This window comes from Quercus suber, unplaced genomic scaffold, assembly GCF_002906115.3.
Source record: "Quercus suber isolate HL8 unplaced genomic scaffold, Cork oak 2.0 scaffold_28, whole genome shotgun sequence".
Taxonomy (NCBI): Eukaryota; Viridiplantae; Streptophyta; class Magnoliopsida; order Fagales; family Fagaceae; genus Quercus; species Quercus suber.
Window position 1 is genome coordinate 2,080,087 of NW_027069493.1, and position 16,744 is coordinate 2,096,830.

At 36.8% G+C, this 16,744-nt stretch overlaps 1 protein-coding gene and 1 long non-coding RNA gene across 2 annotated transcripts; one reads left to right on the plus strand and one right to left on the minus strand.

Annotated features, from left to right (window-relative positions):
• The first annotated feature begins 2,107 nt into the window (after positions 1–2,107).
• On the plus strand, positions 2,108–9,476 carry LOC111993030 (extensin-like). The gene is made up of 11 exons (XM_065770213.1): positions 2,108–2,242; positions 2,894–3,599; positions 3,712–3,786; positions 3,880–4,103; positions 4,198–4,246; positions 5,694–5,971; positions 6,336–6,450; positions 6,647–6,748; positions 6,850–6,936; positions 7,830–7,898; positions 8,778–9,476. The coding sequence occupies exons 1-3, from the start codon at positions 2,108–2,110 to the stop codon at positions 3,717–3,719; spliced, it is 849 nt and encodes a 282-aa protein (XP_065626285.1). The 3' UTR covers positions 3,720–3,786; positions 3,880–4,103; positions 4,198–4,246; positions 5,694–5,971; positions 6,336–6,450; positions 6,647–6,748; positions 6,850–6,936; positions 7,830–7,898; positions 8,778–9,476.
• Positions 9,477–15,593: 6,117 nt separating this feature from the next.
• Positions 15,594–16,432, minus strand: LOC136066160 (uncharacterized). The gene is made up of 2 exons (XR_010627624.1): positions 16,105–16,432; positions 15,594–15,965 (listed from the first exon to the last, which is right to left on the minus strand). It is a non-coding gene; the product is annotated as an uncharacterized LOC136066160 (long non-coding RNA).
• Positions 16,433–16,744: the final 312 nt, after the last annotated feature.

Below are 16,744 nucleotides of genomic sequence, written 5' to 3' on the forward strand. Positions count from 1 at the left end.
GAACTAGCTTGTAGGAGTAGTTTTAAAACACGCCTGTCTGAGCTTCTGATTGTATTTTGTGCTTTTCTTTTTATGAAATAATATCAAGCTTTCTTTCTTTGCTGTTGAATCTTCTGTCTTGAACTTTTATCTTTCTGCAGTGTTTGTTTGGTAGTTTTTTTTTTTTTTTTTTGCATCACCACCAATATTCCGTAGAACGATTACTTAGAACCATCGCCTGTTGCGCCGGCCAACGCACTAATCCTTCCCACCGACGGCGCCAATTGTAGGGCCGGTTTTTGTTGCTCAAGCCCAAAGGATACGGGTTAAAGGCCCAACAAACCCAGAACAATGAATTTGTAGAGAGTGGATCGAAGGTTTAGGCGCTGGCCGGCGTTCACGAAGCATGAACTCTTTTCTTTTATTGAAAAATACTTAGAACTATTTACAACTGGGGGATGCTCCTCGGCCCATGGCCAAGGAGGCTTTTTCTCCCTCTCCCTCTCTTTTACATTTTGCTCACCTTTCTTATATATCCCTCTATTCCTCCTCCTGTTGATCATCTATTGGCCTCTCTTCTGACCGTCCGTCCCATCAGAGGCCATATCCATGCTCCAGTGGTTCGCCCTGATCGATGTTGCTCTGTCAAGGGGTTACATCCCCATTAATGCGGCCAGAAGGGTTAGGTGAGCGTATTCAATGTCGAGGTGACGGTTCGCCTAGGGCTTGCCCCTTCTTCATACTGAGGTCTCAGACAACTGAGGATAGGGTCATCCTCGGACCCATCATGCGTCCTCGGCGTGGGCCGTTTGGGTCTGGGTTGAAGCGGGCCANTGGGTTTTTTTTTTTTTTTTTTTTTTAGTGCGGAGGTGGGTTTCTGATTGAAGGTGGTTTTTTTTTTAGTGGATTTTCAGTTGAAGGTCAGGCGGTTGAAGGTGAGTTTTCGGTGGAAGGGCTTTCAGTTGAAGGTGAGTTTTTTTTGTTGGGTTTTCAGTTAAATGTGGGTTTTCGGTGGAAGGGGCTTTCGGCAGAAGGTGAGTTTTTGGTTGAATGGGTTTTCGTTTGAAGCTACATTTTCAGTTGAAGGTCAATGGGTGGTGGTGATGAAGGTTTTGGGTCAGTGATTGGTTGAGGCAGTTGATGGGTCACGGAGGATTTGACTGGGGTTTGGCTGGATTTGTTTGGGTTGGGGTTTGGCTGGGATTTGTTTGGGTCATGGAGGATTTGGCTGGGATTTCATGGGTTTTGGTTTGTGCCGTGTGTGGTGGCTTGCGTTTCGGTTTGTGCCGTGTGTGGTGGCTTGTGTTTCAGCTTGTGTGGCTTTTGTGGGTTTCGATTTGTGTCGTGTTTGGGTTTTGGTTTATGTAGTGGGTGGACTTCAGTTTTTCTGGAATGTGCAGTGGGTGGTGGCTGTGACTAATTCGGTGGAGCTGTGGTCGTGGCTAGTTCGGCGAGGCTGTGACTGGGTTGGATAGGTGGTTGTGCCGTTGATGGTGTTGCTGTTGTTGATTATAACAGAGGAGTGGATAATATATTATTTTAAAGTGTAGTAAATATTATTTTAATGTATAGAATTGAATGATAAAACATCTGATAAATGAGATGTTGTAAAATGATGTGGTAAAATAATAAAGTAGGGCTTTGGTGTGATAAAATGGCATAATTTTTGCAACATCTGATAAAGATGCTCTAAGGATTGTTTCTTATTCTAGTGATATTATTAATTGAGTAAATATCTATAAGATTATCTTAGTAGTTATATGTGATTACATTATAGTTTTAGTCATAACATTATCTTAGTAGAAAAGTTCTAGATACTGATCCCTTATTCTTGATTGTTATAGGTGGTTGTGGGTCCCAAACAAAAAAAACAGGTCTGCCCACATCTTCAAGGATAGGTATCACCAACAAATAGCTTCAATGTTGCCAAGCCAAGTATGAAAATGCCTTGTTTAACATGTTTAGGAACAAGATATACGTTTGGTGAACTTTCAAATATAAACATAGTTGCCAAATGTGTTGTGTACTTGTTTTTGGGCTATTGTAGGTGCTGTGGCAGTCATATGAAGCCGAATTAGAGGACCTTCCACCATGGTGAGTTGCAGGGAGGTTCGTGTAGACGGCAACGATGCCGCTTGTATGTTTCCACCTAGTAGAGAAACATACACCAGATCATGTCGTTCTTCAATTTGGGATGATCCAAGAAATTTCCCATGATGTTGACACTGACACTGTGCTTCATGCCATTGATTTGAAGGGGAAGGTCGGTGTTGATTGGATGTGAAAACATGCTGTACATATCATAGAGTGAGGTAATCGCCTTCAACGGCATTGTGAAGTAGTGCTTAATGATATGCCTCCACAGCATAAGTACTTCGACTAGTTCAAAAGGGTAACTTGGAGGTTCATTGATGTCCCCGGTGCTAGATTGACTCTAATGATAACTTCTCCATGTCTTCTACATGTTACCATACCTCTTAGCATGAAGCCACTATTTAGAGAACATGATATTTGTGGTCCAATGTATGCTTAGCATCAAACCTCCCTTTTAAAGCTGTTGTCTGCTTAAGATTCCTTATAGAGAACTTTGTTGATTTAAAAATCTAATTTGAGATGCTCTAAGGTCATATTTCCTATTTCATCCTTTAGAGTTATGGTATACATTCTTCTTCCCATTTTTATCATTTTTAATTTTCTGCTTATTTGAATTTTTAATTAGCATTTCTATCTACACTATCCGCTAGCTACATCTTTAATAGAAAAGATAATTTAAATTTAGTCAAAGGTAACACTTGGTCTCCCTATAATTTGCAATAATTGCTAGCCCAATTCAGAACCAACATTTATTTTATTATTCATTGGCATTGTTGATTTGGTATTGTATTACTAATGTACTTGGTTTTTTCATGTGCAGATTGAAGGATACCTCTGTTTGTTGAGCTATCACCTAGTGGGCACGGAGGACCACAAGGACATTACTGATGTGCTAAATGCAGTGCAGGAGATTGGCCGTGTACAACCTTCAGACCCTGAGGCCCCGAATGAGGACGCAGCTACTCCTGCGACAGCGGCTACTAAGAGGCCAAGCACTACTGAGAGCCCAAGCACGAGCACAACTCCTACCGGACGTCCGCCTATTGCTACCCCTCGGGTTGTCCCTACCCCAAATCCCTTTCCATCCACCCTACATCTATCTCTTAGCCCCACCATCCCTTCACCCACCCCACATCCATACCCTAGCCCCACCATCCCTCCACCCACCCCACATCCATGTCCTGAGTCTAACATCCGTCCACCCACCCCATGGTCATTTCTTGAGCTGTCACCCATTCCATCCTTTGACCTGGGTATTGGTCCAACCCCTCCTGACATGCAGCAGGAGCCACCCTCCCACAATACGTCTACTAGCCCTTCTTCGAGCATTGACCCACCCCATGTTCAAGCTGAACAGGCTGTTGGGTTACCTATAGTGGTAGAAGGTCGGCCGAAACGCATATCTAAGACACCTCCTTGTGGGACAGGAGGCGCAAACATGAACACAAAACTGGGCCCGAGGCATCCGATGAAGGACATGCAAGACCTCCTCCTCATTATACAAGACAGCGTAAGGTTCAAAAAAGGTAACTCAAATGATACATTATTCCTTTAACTGGATATTTCAATCTGGTGTTGAAAAATTCATATTATTATTTTTGTTTTCAATGTGGTTTTAACGTACATTATTGGAACTAGGTGAATGATACAATTGGGACATTAGCTGGAGGTAGCTATTCCAACAAGGATATTGTTGCTGCTGTTATCTTGGAGGTAGATATTCACGTTTTTGTGGTTATCTATGGTTCTTTTGTTATTAAGGAATACAAGGTTAATTCCTGCTTCCTTGCTTATGCATTACTACAGCCAAGTCCTTGTGGAAATCAGTTTCTGGGTTTTCACTTTTCAGATTCACAGGAAGTGCCAACAGGGTTTTTTTTCTCAACATTAAAAAAAGCATCTTTTAGAGCCATAATTGCAATTTCTAGCTTATCTAACCGTTGGGGCTGCTACCTATTTTCTTTGAGCACCAGCTTGTGAAGAATAAAGGTTTTGATTCCTGAAAAAATGGGTGATTTTCAGTGTGAATGGTAAAGTTGGAATCTTTAAGTTCAAAAAATTTTCTTGATGCTCGTTGGTAGAGAAGATGTCTATCTTCAGTTTCTGATATATTGAATTATGCAGATCTGGTGAGTGGGGGGGCCATATTACCTTCCAAGCAGCAGCTGATAAGGTCTGGTATTTTTTCCTAAAGATCATATGCTGTAATTTTATTTTATTTTTTTGGTAGAAGATTTAGGTAGTATTACTATTTCCTGGCTGCATCATAATTCATGCCTTTAGTGGGGGGTAGTAATATTTAGTATGGAACAAAGGTAAAATAAAAATGTGTCATTTGGGAGTGCCATATTGAAAAATTGTGTGACCTTGGGGAGGCTATTTATGTACTTTCATGAAAGTGTCCTTATAGATTATGGGGTTCTATGATTTGGTGCTAGTAATGAACTGGTTATTGCTTCTGTTCACTACCATTTTTGCAAAAACCTGATTCCTTGCATATCCCAGAATTTGTTATTTGTGTGACTTCAACTGATTTCAAGTTCTGAGCATGAGCATCAAATTTTATCTAGATATTCAACAGTTGGAGTCCTTCTAACTGATTTTGGTTCTTAATTTTTAAGTTATTTCCTTTTGAATATCTTTATAGCTTACCAATGCCTTTGTTTTTTTAATGCTCTGCAGACACAGCCTTTGTAGTGTTTGATAGATTGATTGAATTAGTGCCATGATGGCTTCTACCATTTTTAGAAGCATTCAAAACCACCCTTTGCCTTGAAATGCTCAAATGAGATGTCTAAATTTGAAAGACCTATGATTGGTTGCTCAATGTCAAAGGTACATGGTCTTAGACTGATGTGAGAGTGAGTGAGCAGGAAGCAAGAAAAACTAGTTTTAGTGAATGTTATACCTAAGGATTGTAATGACAAAAAACTTGTCTATTGTATGCTAATTTTAGGTTAGTCATTGTAGAGATCACAAGAAACATTGTCTTGACATTTATAGTAGCTTCAAATATAGGATTACATTGTCCTGTTCCATTAAAATAAGAGCCAATTCTTAAATTTTGCTTCAGCATGTTATGTGTGAGATTATACAACTGAGTGGTTAACTAATTTACAGTGTGTTTGGAATTTTTTTTTTTTGAGCAAGAGGAAAGAGTAGAGTTGAGGGTCCCGGTCGCCCGGGGGGTGGGGGGTGGGGGGAGGAGAGGAGAGGGAAGGAAAAGGAGGGGAATGGTTACCCCTTCCCTTTGTTTGGATATTTTAAAAATTAAGTAAGAGGCGCAAAGGGGAGGGGGAGGATTGTACAATTGACAATTATGAACCTCGTTTTATAATTCTAAAGATGATTTTTATTTTTCAAAACTGTGCAAAATAAATTTTTAGTAATAGTATTACTCCATAAAGAAAAAGAAAACACTGAGAAAAATGCTATCTCATTTTTGCTGGATTAACTTTATTTGCTTTTATTAGATTATTCATTTTTAGTATGTGTCAATTCTTTTTGTACTATCATGAGTTGTTGCTTTCTATTACTCAATGCACCTTTTTTTTTTCGAAGTCAAAATAAGTATCTCTAATAGGAGTACAATTTTGATTTTGTGGGGTGGAATAAATTAGAGCTACCCAACAGTATATGCAGAAGACTTGAAGGAGATGGAGGGTGATATGGGAAAGGTAGTAACTGTGTGGGAAAGTGTGAAGGAAAAGGAAATGAAAGAGACAAAGATATTGTGGGAGAGAGCATTTGATCAACCTTATGACAAAGCTCGTGGAGAGGTTGTGTTGGATTTGGATAGGGTTAACTTAGTCAAGCCACCAGTTTACTGGGAGGTATCAGATACAGATGTCAACACCACTTGTCCACATAGTCCATTCTACCAAGGTTCTTACTAGAGGTCAGTTTAACACTCACTTTTTGAATAATGATATATAATTTCAGTTGACATTAAGAAATTATGTTATTAAGAAATTTGTATAAACTTCTGATTGCAATCATACAATTTTCAAGGTTGAAGCATGCTCATGTGTAAAAGCTGGCTGGGAGAAAACTGTCCTTTAAAAGGGATAAAAATAAATAAAAGAAGCAAGAAGATAATAGTGCTAAAAACAAACTGATTCTGATGATAGCTTAGAGCTTATTTTATGAATAGGGGGATCAAAATTATATTTCATTTAGTGTAAGACAACAAGATTCAATTAGTGGCAATTTAGGACTCTAACCCTTTGGTTATCTTTCAATTTGTCTCTGGTGTTTGCCAGGATGCATGTGGAGGCAACGGCTGAAGTTTCTAAGACCTTTAATGAAAAAATCAGAAAATACTGTGATATGACATTACTTTCCTCTGCCTATGCTGGAGCAGGGAATGTTCTTAAGGTATTCTTTTAAAGGCAATTTAATGATACCATTTGTAAATTTTTATAGTCCATTGCCAATGAGCTTTTACTGAAAAGGCATTTCCTCAAAATGGGTGGAGCTTCAGGTCGTGGCTTCTAGATAATTGGGCATGTATAAATTACTTTTATTTATTTTTTTGGTAGTAAATTATATAATTTATTAATTGGGGCTTCAGATGGCACTTTGTTCATTAGAGCATCTTTTGCAGTATGGATAGCAGAATATTCACCGTGATGTTCCTTTGGCTCTTGGTCTCCTTTGCATATCAAACCCTAAGGTATTTATCTTTCCAGCCCTTGCTGATTACTCTTTGGTTGGGACAATTTGGTCCTCATATAAATCTTATGGCTTGTTTGTTTGTTAAAACTGTCCTTGCAGATCCCTGCTCTTGTCTGTCCAGGCATAATATTGGTAATGTCTCCCCTCGTGTCACTTATTCAAGATCAGATAATGCATCTATTGCAGGTAATGTTTGCTTTATCACTGACGTCTGCAGCCTTCAATACCATCTGGACTATTTATGTGCTGCTTATTGAACGATATTCTTTTTTTTTTTCTCTTTGAGTTGCACTTAGGCAAACATACCTGCTGCTTACTTAAGTGCTGATATGGAATGGACAGAACAGCAGGAGATTGTTAGAGAGCTATGCTCTGATTACTGTAAATACAAGCTGTTATTTGTGACACCAGAGAGTTGGTTAGGAGTATTTCAGAAATCTACATAAATACAATTTGTGCAAGATAACCAACCCCTATGATCCATGATAGAAAATGAATAGGAAAAGTTAATGAAGGTGCAAAACCTAGGTTTAAAACCAACCCCTACAATCTTTTGACTCGGGTTGTTTATTTCACCTCTCTTTCTCTCTCCCACCTTGATGACATTTCACATTGCAACATAATGCAGATACCTCCCTGGACCTGATGACATGTTGGTTCTAGATACTGCCTACATGATTTATGTAAAATTTGAGGAGTATCCAAATGCACTTCAGACTGCCCTATTTCTGGATAACATGGTTTGTACTTTAAATGCTACATGCATTTTAGGAACTTCTGAAAACAAGTCATGAACTTGGGAATATTGGTATATATAGAAAGTTTTGGCTCAGCTTTGATTTATTGTAAATTTTGTTGTTTTATGATCATAAGTGTTTGGTTTATACAAGAAATTGTAAAACTTGCCGAAAAACCTGTAAATTTTGTGTTAGACCACAACCCTTCAAATTTCAAAGGCCATTACCACATATATATATATATATATCTGAATTTGCTATTGAGCCTCGTAATGCATCATTGAATTAATAGACCAAGATTTGGTTAGTTGATCTTTTAATAGTTTTACCTTTTTTGTGCAGATAGGAGATGAGAAGTCTCATGAAATTCTTTGCAAAGCATTTGATTGTGAAGCTGAAGCTATCTTCGAGGTGACATTTTATCCTTAGTACATGAAGTATTTGTAAATTAGTTGCAACCTTATAACTAAGGTTGTCACGTAGATATAGAAATTTAAAATATGAAATAAGATGCACGTGTGATATCATGCAGGTATCTTGACATAAATATTGGGGCTTGAAATTTGATATATTAGTACATTCACATGAAAAGAAGTAACTAATTGTTTGATCTAAGGTTTCATAATTGATTTGCATTATTGGTGTGCAGTTAAACATCAATGCTAAAAAAGTGAAGAAATTGGTATTGGTACTTATTTCTTGGACATTTTTCCTCCATATAAGAACCTGAATAAGTTCTTCTTAGTAAATTTTTAGAAAAAAATTATTTACTATAATCATTAAAGCATGTTGAGGAAGAGAGAAAAGATGAGAGGAGGGGGCGGGGAGGTTGTTGATGGCAATATCAATGGCATTGGGGTTATTGGGATGGCATGCGTATAACTTGTCCTGAAATCACATACTTCGGACTGTACTGCCTAGTATGACTGAAATATGTTGTACTGAATCACCATATGGGTATGGTAACCCTTTGGAATGTACTATAAATACCACGTTGTTTTGAATCTTTTGGCTTGTTTTCCTGTTTCGACCTATTTCAGATTGGTATAGGATAAAACAGAGCTTTCAAAAAATATTTCCAAGGTGTAAGACAGTCAGTAATCATGGCTACCTAATGGTCCTTGCTTGATTATTTGTACTTTATTGGATTGGATTGGTAAATGTAAGCATTTCTTAGAATTCAGAAGAATTTTTTAAACTAGTTCTCCATACTACTTCCAAGGCAATGTTTGTAGTCTTGTTTTCCATTTTCATTGACATTGTTTTTTCCATTCAAATTGGCTGTTGCAGCTCAGACAGAAAATAGCTTCAGCCACCTCAGCCATCACATCTGTTTTTGGGCAATGAAAAGAAAGGTATTGATCCAGTCACCTCAGCCATCACATCTCCAGCTTGGAATTGATCCAGGCACCACTAGTAGATGTAGAGCTTAGAGGTGTTCCGGCACTTAAATTTTTGGGAGATATCATCAGCAGCAATGACAGTCAGTCTTGATTGCATGGCTTGGCATGTTGATGTAGCAAAGAGTTGTGGCACATCCAAGTTATAGGAAGCTGTCAGTTAACAAGCTCCTGAAGTCTGAACTTTGGGATGTCAAAAAAAAGGGTGGCACCAATATGATTTTGGGATGGATTGCATGATCCCACGGTACTTTTTTCCCCCAAAATGTTTGGACAGAGTATAGAAACTTTTTTCCATTAAAAAAAAAAAAATTCCAACCATGTATTTATCGGCATGAATTTTACTAGCAGGGGAAGAGTTGCTTTATGATGTCATTTTGTACCTCATTTAATGTAGAATGCTGAAGCTAAACTAGTGCCATGTTTTAATAATAACAAGTGAGATCAGTTTTCATGTAATGGGTAATCCCATGTATTGGAATTTTACTCTTTTGTTGCTAAATGCAACCTTTTAGTACAATGTATTTGGTTTTGTAGATTTTGATTTATTGGTTTAACAAGATGATGATGCAAAAGCATTTGTTTAGTAGTTACACTGTTGCTCTCCTAGGAATTTTCTCTTGGGGTAATACTAGTATATAGTTTTTGTCTTATAAGGTAAAGGCGTGAATTTGTAGATGAGAAGATGCAGGGAAGTGTTTGAGTTCTGAAATTGTAAAAATAAAAATAAAAAATTTCCAAAGGAACTCGAGTATTATATACTCGATTTCCGTTATGTAAAATAAATAAATAAATAAATGCAAAAACCAGTATAAATTGAGCATGAGACACTCGAGTTCTCTAGCAGTGAGTGCACCAGGCCGAGAGTTCAAAACTATTTACGGCCAACTGCCACTAGAAAAATTTCCAGTGGAAATCGAGTCTCTAAAACTCGATTTCCATTGGAGTGGCACTGTGGTAAATAAGTCCAACATAAATTGAGTCTTTGAAACTCGATTTGTCTGGCAAATTTTTTTTTTAATACTGGCAGGTTATTTACGAACATGCCACCCAAATGGAAATCGAGTGTAAAGACTTGATTTCTACTGGGATTTTTATTTTTCCCCTTTCTCCCACTTGCAACAGTAAACCAAAATTTTTTTTTCTTCTCCTACAACAATAAACCAGATCCAGAACACATCACATGGGTTGTAAACAACTAGATACATACATAATATATATATATATATATTATTATGATACCAATCAAAGGGAGAATACATCAGATGCAAAAAACTAGATTAAAACAGTTACTGTTCCTAGGCATACATAGTTGGCCTCTTAGCTATAGAACAAACAGATTTAACCACTACATGAGGCACACAAAAAAACATTACTAGCTATGTATGAACATGAAAGACAAAGTACTAGCTACTAATGCCAAAGCATTGCTGGCATTATAGGGAAACACTGCACAACGCAACTAATGTAACTAGTACAATGGATAGCAAATAGTTCAATTATAGCAACATTCAGCCATAAACAAAATAACAACTAAGTTGATACAACATAATCTACATAGTCGCCTAGCACTTGTCCATACCGAAGATAACCACAACTCCCACGTACAATGCCATTCCAAAATCGAGTCTCCGCTCGCCTGACAAACATTAAAATACAGTCATTAGTTCCCAAATGCAAAGAACCAAAAGCAAATGAAATTTTGAGCATATTATATAAAAATAGCGACAACACTTGCCTAGTTTGTAGCACTATCGCTTGTCGAAGCCCCACGAGAATTGGGACATCTTCTGCAGTTATGCCCCTCTTCATCACACACTCCGCATCGCTGCCTCGGTTGAATCTCCATCAAGTCATCATCTTGCCTCTTGCTTCCCCATTCTCACCGTACCCTATCCATTTCATTCCTTATTCTTGACTTTACAGGACAACCTTTGGCCCCCAACAACTGTGGGTCAGCACCCACCATGGTCCACGAACTTCCCTCCACAATGACTCTGACCTTGGCACCACAAGTTGATGTGCATATGTATGAATGGCGTTGTCCAAACTGTAACATGGGTCAATATAGCTAGTTGCATCAAGGTGTAGACCTAGAAAAAACTTTAATTGCATGTGAACAAGGGATCTTAATGTTTTGCCACTTTCCACAACTACATGTTCTAGCAAATACGTGCACTTCATGAATGTGGTTTCCCCCTCCACCTCTATGGTTGTTGTAAGGGGTAACCACTTGATATACACCAGTTTCATGATTGAAATTCCTTAGATATTGTCTTGAAATTTTCGACGCATTTTTGGTATAGATTCCCATTGCATAATCACTCCACACCTTACCTTGAGAGTGATCAAAAGTAATTTCTTTATGTCGATCGTGGAAATATGCAACAAATTTGCACCAAGTGAACTCAACCATAGTAGCAATGGGCAAACAACGGGCACCTTTAAGTACCCCATTAAAGCACTCAAAGATATTGGTTGTCATTGTCCCGTAACGTCTTCCACCATCATGTGACTGGGTCCATTTATCCAGATCCTCACTCATTAGATATGTCTATGTCATATAGCATGCAATATGGGGATCATCAAGTTCTACACCCCTCAATGCATTAATCTCGACATTCTTAATGGTTTGCATTATGGACTCAAATTTAGCTTCATAAGTCTCATATCCAGCTTTCAAGGCCAATGCCTTTAGAGTCGGGTCATCAAAGTGTGTTGAAATTGCTAGCAACATGTCGAAGGCAATATCGGTGAAATACCCATTAGCTTCCATCATCACCTCTAGGCCACTCTGCAATGGCACATTTGATACCTTTATGTCGGTCAGAAATAATGCAAATGTCATCGTCAGGTATCACATGCCATATCAAAATCCTAAGACACTCTAAAAACCACCCCTAACTAAGCCTTAACTCCTTGTCCACAATAGCAAAGGCGAGAGGCAAAACCTTTTGGTTAACATCGGTTGCCATTGCAATCATCAACACCCCTCGATATTTACCATACAAATGAGTCCCATTAATACTGATCACTGGCCTGCAATATCTGAATGCAGCAATGCATGGAGCGAATACCCAAAATACATAGCGCAGTAACGTAATACCATCTATGCCCTTAGGTATGGTGAAATAGTTGTACTGGGTACCCGAATCCTAATCCAAGTATGTCATCAACAACTTTCGCAACCTTTGGTAAGACTCCTCCCAATCCCTAAATATCTTAGCAATTGCCTTTTGTTTTGCGTCTCATACCTTATAGTAAGAAAGCTCATGATTATACATAGTATGTATGATCTCCCAAAGCTCATCAATACGAGCAGTGTGATTTTGTCGCAATTTTCCAAAATTTCTAATGCAATAAAATTAGAATCCATCATTTTACTATCTCTTCGCAGGCCAAAAGGTATACAACTGTGTGGACCCACATAAGACATGACCATCCACAAACCATTAAGTTTAGCCTTCATGAATGCCCCAACGTACCACTTGCAGTTGGTGTCAATGCATGCGGCGCACAATTTAGTTTTGGTCGACCTCCGGATAATAAAATTTCTATTATCCTTTGCTGCGTATATTATCAATGCACACTTCACCGCCTCTTTATTTGCAAAAGCCAACCCTTTACTAAAATGCATCCCGTCTTTCCAAGTAGAAACAAATGGTATTTGAAGATGTGAAGGATCAACCATATTTTCTCAAGTATTTGCGTAGAATGACTCAGCAAGAGGTGTGTAGGCAGTAGTCATATTTGTATCATGTTGGACGCCAATATCATCGTCCGCATCATCTCCAATATGGTACTCCATATTTTCCTCTTCAAATTTGGGAACAAGTTCATGGTCATCCACATCCCTGTCAAAGTCACCTCGCTCAATTCTCACTTCATACTCATCCATATCATCAAGATTTTCACCATTATTCGCAGCATGATCTTCGTCTTCGTCTTCCTCCCCTAAATGTGTCTCTTGAGGTTTGAGTGTTTCACCAGTATTGGTAGCATGATCTTGAGATGAGAGCATATAACTTCCTATTGTATAGCCTCCCATTGTAGTGCATCCATCATCTAGAACTGTAAATTGTAAAGATGTAGTTGTTTGTTACACCTCCTCAGTATCAACTTCTACAAGCGACTCCGAACTTACGTACAACTCAGCAGCATTTACTTGGGGCATTTTATGGATTCGATTAAACATGATCTTTACATGTTTGTCTTCTTTGAGCGCCATATACCCGTAATTTATCCATTCATGAAGGACTTCTTGTGGGTAATGATAAATCATCTTTATGTCATAACAAGCAGGGTTCAAATTCAATTCTTCCATTATTTTCCTCTTCAAATCATTCAACGTCTTCAACTTACGATGTATTATCATGTAGTAACATTCAATACCTGGCCCTCTAAATGGGAATCCATCAATCTTTCTAGGATTGACAAGGGGTCTACCGTAGTATACATTTATATCAATATTCTTCAAAGATTGTGAACATATTAGAGTCAAGTGTAATATGTTAGTGACATATTTTATCACTTTCATTTAACATCAATTGCAAAACATTTTCTATCTACTCAAAGTTCAAAAATTACAACTTGTCACCCCACATTTGCATATACTCACCCCACATCACATACAAACACACAATCATTATCATTTCATACTTAAACAAAAAAAATCTAAAGACAAAACTCACCCTCATTACAAAATTTCAAATTAGCTCTAGCAAAAATATAAATAATAATATCAAACCAAACAACAATACAATCATTAAAAACCTAACAATACAAATATACCAACAATACATCTTAAATATATCAATCATTATTTCATACTCAAACAAAAAAAAAAAAAATTAAAGACAAATATCAAACCAAACAACAAAAGAAATTCATGATACATACCTATGATAAAAACCTAACAATACAATCAATGATTATAATTTCATACTCAAGCAAAAAAAAAAAAAAAAAAAAAAAAAAAAAAAACAATCAATGATTATAATTTCATACTCAAGCAAAAAAAAAAAAAAAAAAAAAACTAAAGACAAATATCAAAACCAAACAATAAAAGTCATGATACATACCCATGATACAAATATATCTAAACACTATATACACTAACACTAGCAAAATCCACTAACACTATATGCACTAAACAACCAACAGACCCTTACCTGACATGAGGATGTGCAAATGTGCTGAGATTGTATGAGTGAGAGGGGGAGTGAGAGAGGGAAAGACTACAATGAGTGTTGGGATTGTATGAGAGAGAGAGGGAATGAGAGAGGGGAAAGACCTGCTGAATGTGTATGACCCAAGAGACCCAGACAAAAAAAACCAGATTTGATATAGGGACCCAAACATGATTGCCACGTAGAGTAATTTTTCACCACAATTTAAAAATTGAGTTTCTGAGACTCGGTTTCAATTTTAGCAAACCAATCCTCTAAGGCTCGATTTCCATGTGGCATCTACGTGAAATCTTAGACCACAGAAATCGAGCTTCTAAAGGTCAGTATGAAGACTCGATTTTCACATGGAAAATGGCCAGGTCAGACTCCCTCAGAACATGAAAACCGAGCCTCAAAAGGCTTGGTTTATAAGCCCAAAATCGAGCCTCTTAGGCCCAAGATGTTAGTAAGTAATATAGTTTGAAAAAGTGGCCTACTAATTATATTGTTTGGAAAATGAAATTAATTTCCAATTTTTGCCGGTCCATGATGAGTAGTCATTTCTCTTAGTAAGGGGCCGACTTTTATGAATGAAAATGAAAAATTTTAAATTGATTAAATATTAAAAATTGATTAAAATTAATAAAAAGTAAAAGTTAAATAAAATCTTTAAAAAATAGTAAGTAGAAGTTAAATTAAAAAAATAGATAACTTTAAATTTGATAGAAAAAGAAAAAGAAAAATAAGATAGCTTATAAGTGCTCAAATATAAAATAATGTGAGTTATATTAATATTAATGTGAATTTCAGTTAGTTCAACTGATAAAATTTCTGATAGTTAAATAAGATATCTAGGGTTCAATTCCTGTGGACACAAAAAAACAGATTAGTGTCTATCATCGGAAACGGACATCATGGGTTGAAACTCTCTAATATATATATATATTAGTACTAATCTTTTTTTTACAAGTATTTTATGTGGCAAATTTGTAATTAGCTGTCCTGCCACTTTCATCGTAAACTCTTCATTTTTTTTCTTGCAAAGTTATAATACCAAAAAAAAAAAAAAAAAAAGGTCCAATTAGTGTACCCTTTTCACTGTTAGGGTATTACATTAATCATCTATTTTAGAAAAAAATTTATAGAGGATTGAAAAAGTTATCAAAATAGTAAATTTTTTTTGGTAAACTACATATTTGATCTCTATCTTTTACATCATATGTCAATTTGGTTCTTAACCTTTCAATTGTGTCAATTTAGTCCCTAAATTTATTAGTACCATTTCAATTTAGTCCATTCCGTCATTTTTTAAATATCGTGTCAAACGGAATAATATAAAATTACTTTCTAAACCACGTCATCTACCAACAGTATTGCCATATCATATTAAAACAAACACAAATTAAAATGCTCACACAGGCGAGTTATCTTTCCTTCATTTTCGTAATTGTCTTAACTTTTTTTTTTTTTTTGTTGAATGTAATCGTCTTACCCTCTTCACACTTCACTTCACTATTGTCTTCCTTACACATCTCCTCTTATTTATCCAGAAACAAAGATCTTCTTTTTTTAATAAATTTTTGTACCAAAGACAAACATATATTCTGGTGTTTATATGAGAGTGAAACTAAAGAAATGACTAATGATCAGAATTTGTACCACAACAAAACACTAAAGGCTCATCTTCCCCCTAAAATAACAAACATGTCTTTCACAGACTGAAACAAAAAATGTGGGATCTAAATGACTCGCCTAATCAACAAAGAGATGATGAATCTGAAGGTTGCTCCTCCGAAAAGACTTCTTTTGATGGAGACGATGACAAGGGCAAACGGGTCGTATACATGTCAAAATCAAGCTCCTCCGCCGTGGTCATCGAGGACGGATCTGATGGCGATCAAGACTGTGACCTACAAAAAAATCAAGCGGCATGGTAGCACCAACAAGCTATTCAGGTTCTCGTTCAACGAGAGCAACGACCCACAACCCGTAACCCACTAGAGAGAGAAAACGCGCCGCCGAAGAGAGAGACGAGAGAGAGAAACGAACCTATAGCAGCCGCCGTCCACTCCGCCGTCTGCAATTTCATATCTTGATTCTAGTAGTTCGCGTGAGGATGAAGAAGAAGAGATGGATATATATATATATATATATATTGACTTCATTTTGTCTGTGTTTTGCAGCCGGCAACTCCGTAGCATAGACCATTATTAAAGAAGAAAAAAGAAAGTTATTTTCAATTCTGAATTTGTGAGGAGAAAAAAATAAAAGGCAGAAAGGCATCTTTGAGTGCGTGTGTGTGTGGTATCTCATATCTGCCCTGCACATTATTGTGAACTATGATTGTGAGTAATGAATAATGGTGGTGATGATGATGATTATTGTAAAAAATCCAACAACAGCGACATATAAAGTAATTCAATAGGACTTGGCAATACCGTTTGCAGTTGACGTGGCATATAAAGTAATTTTTTATAATTTGCTTTGACATATCAATTTTTTTTCATCCAAAATATAACCACAAAAACTAAATTAACATGATACTGAAAAGGTCAAGGATCAAATTAACATAATTAAAAGATAAAAGACCAAATTAATATATAGTGTAAACAATAAAAACCAAATTTTTAACTTACCCATCATTTTTTATTTTTCAATAAAAATTTCTTAAAATGATTTATGTATACTA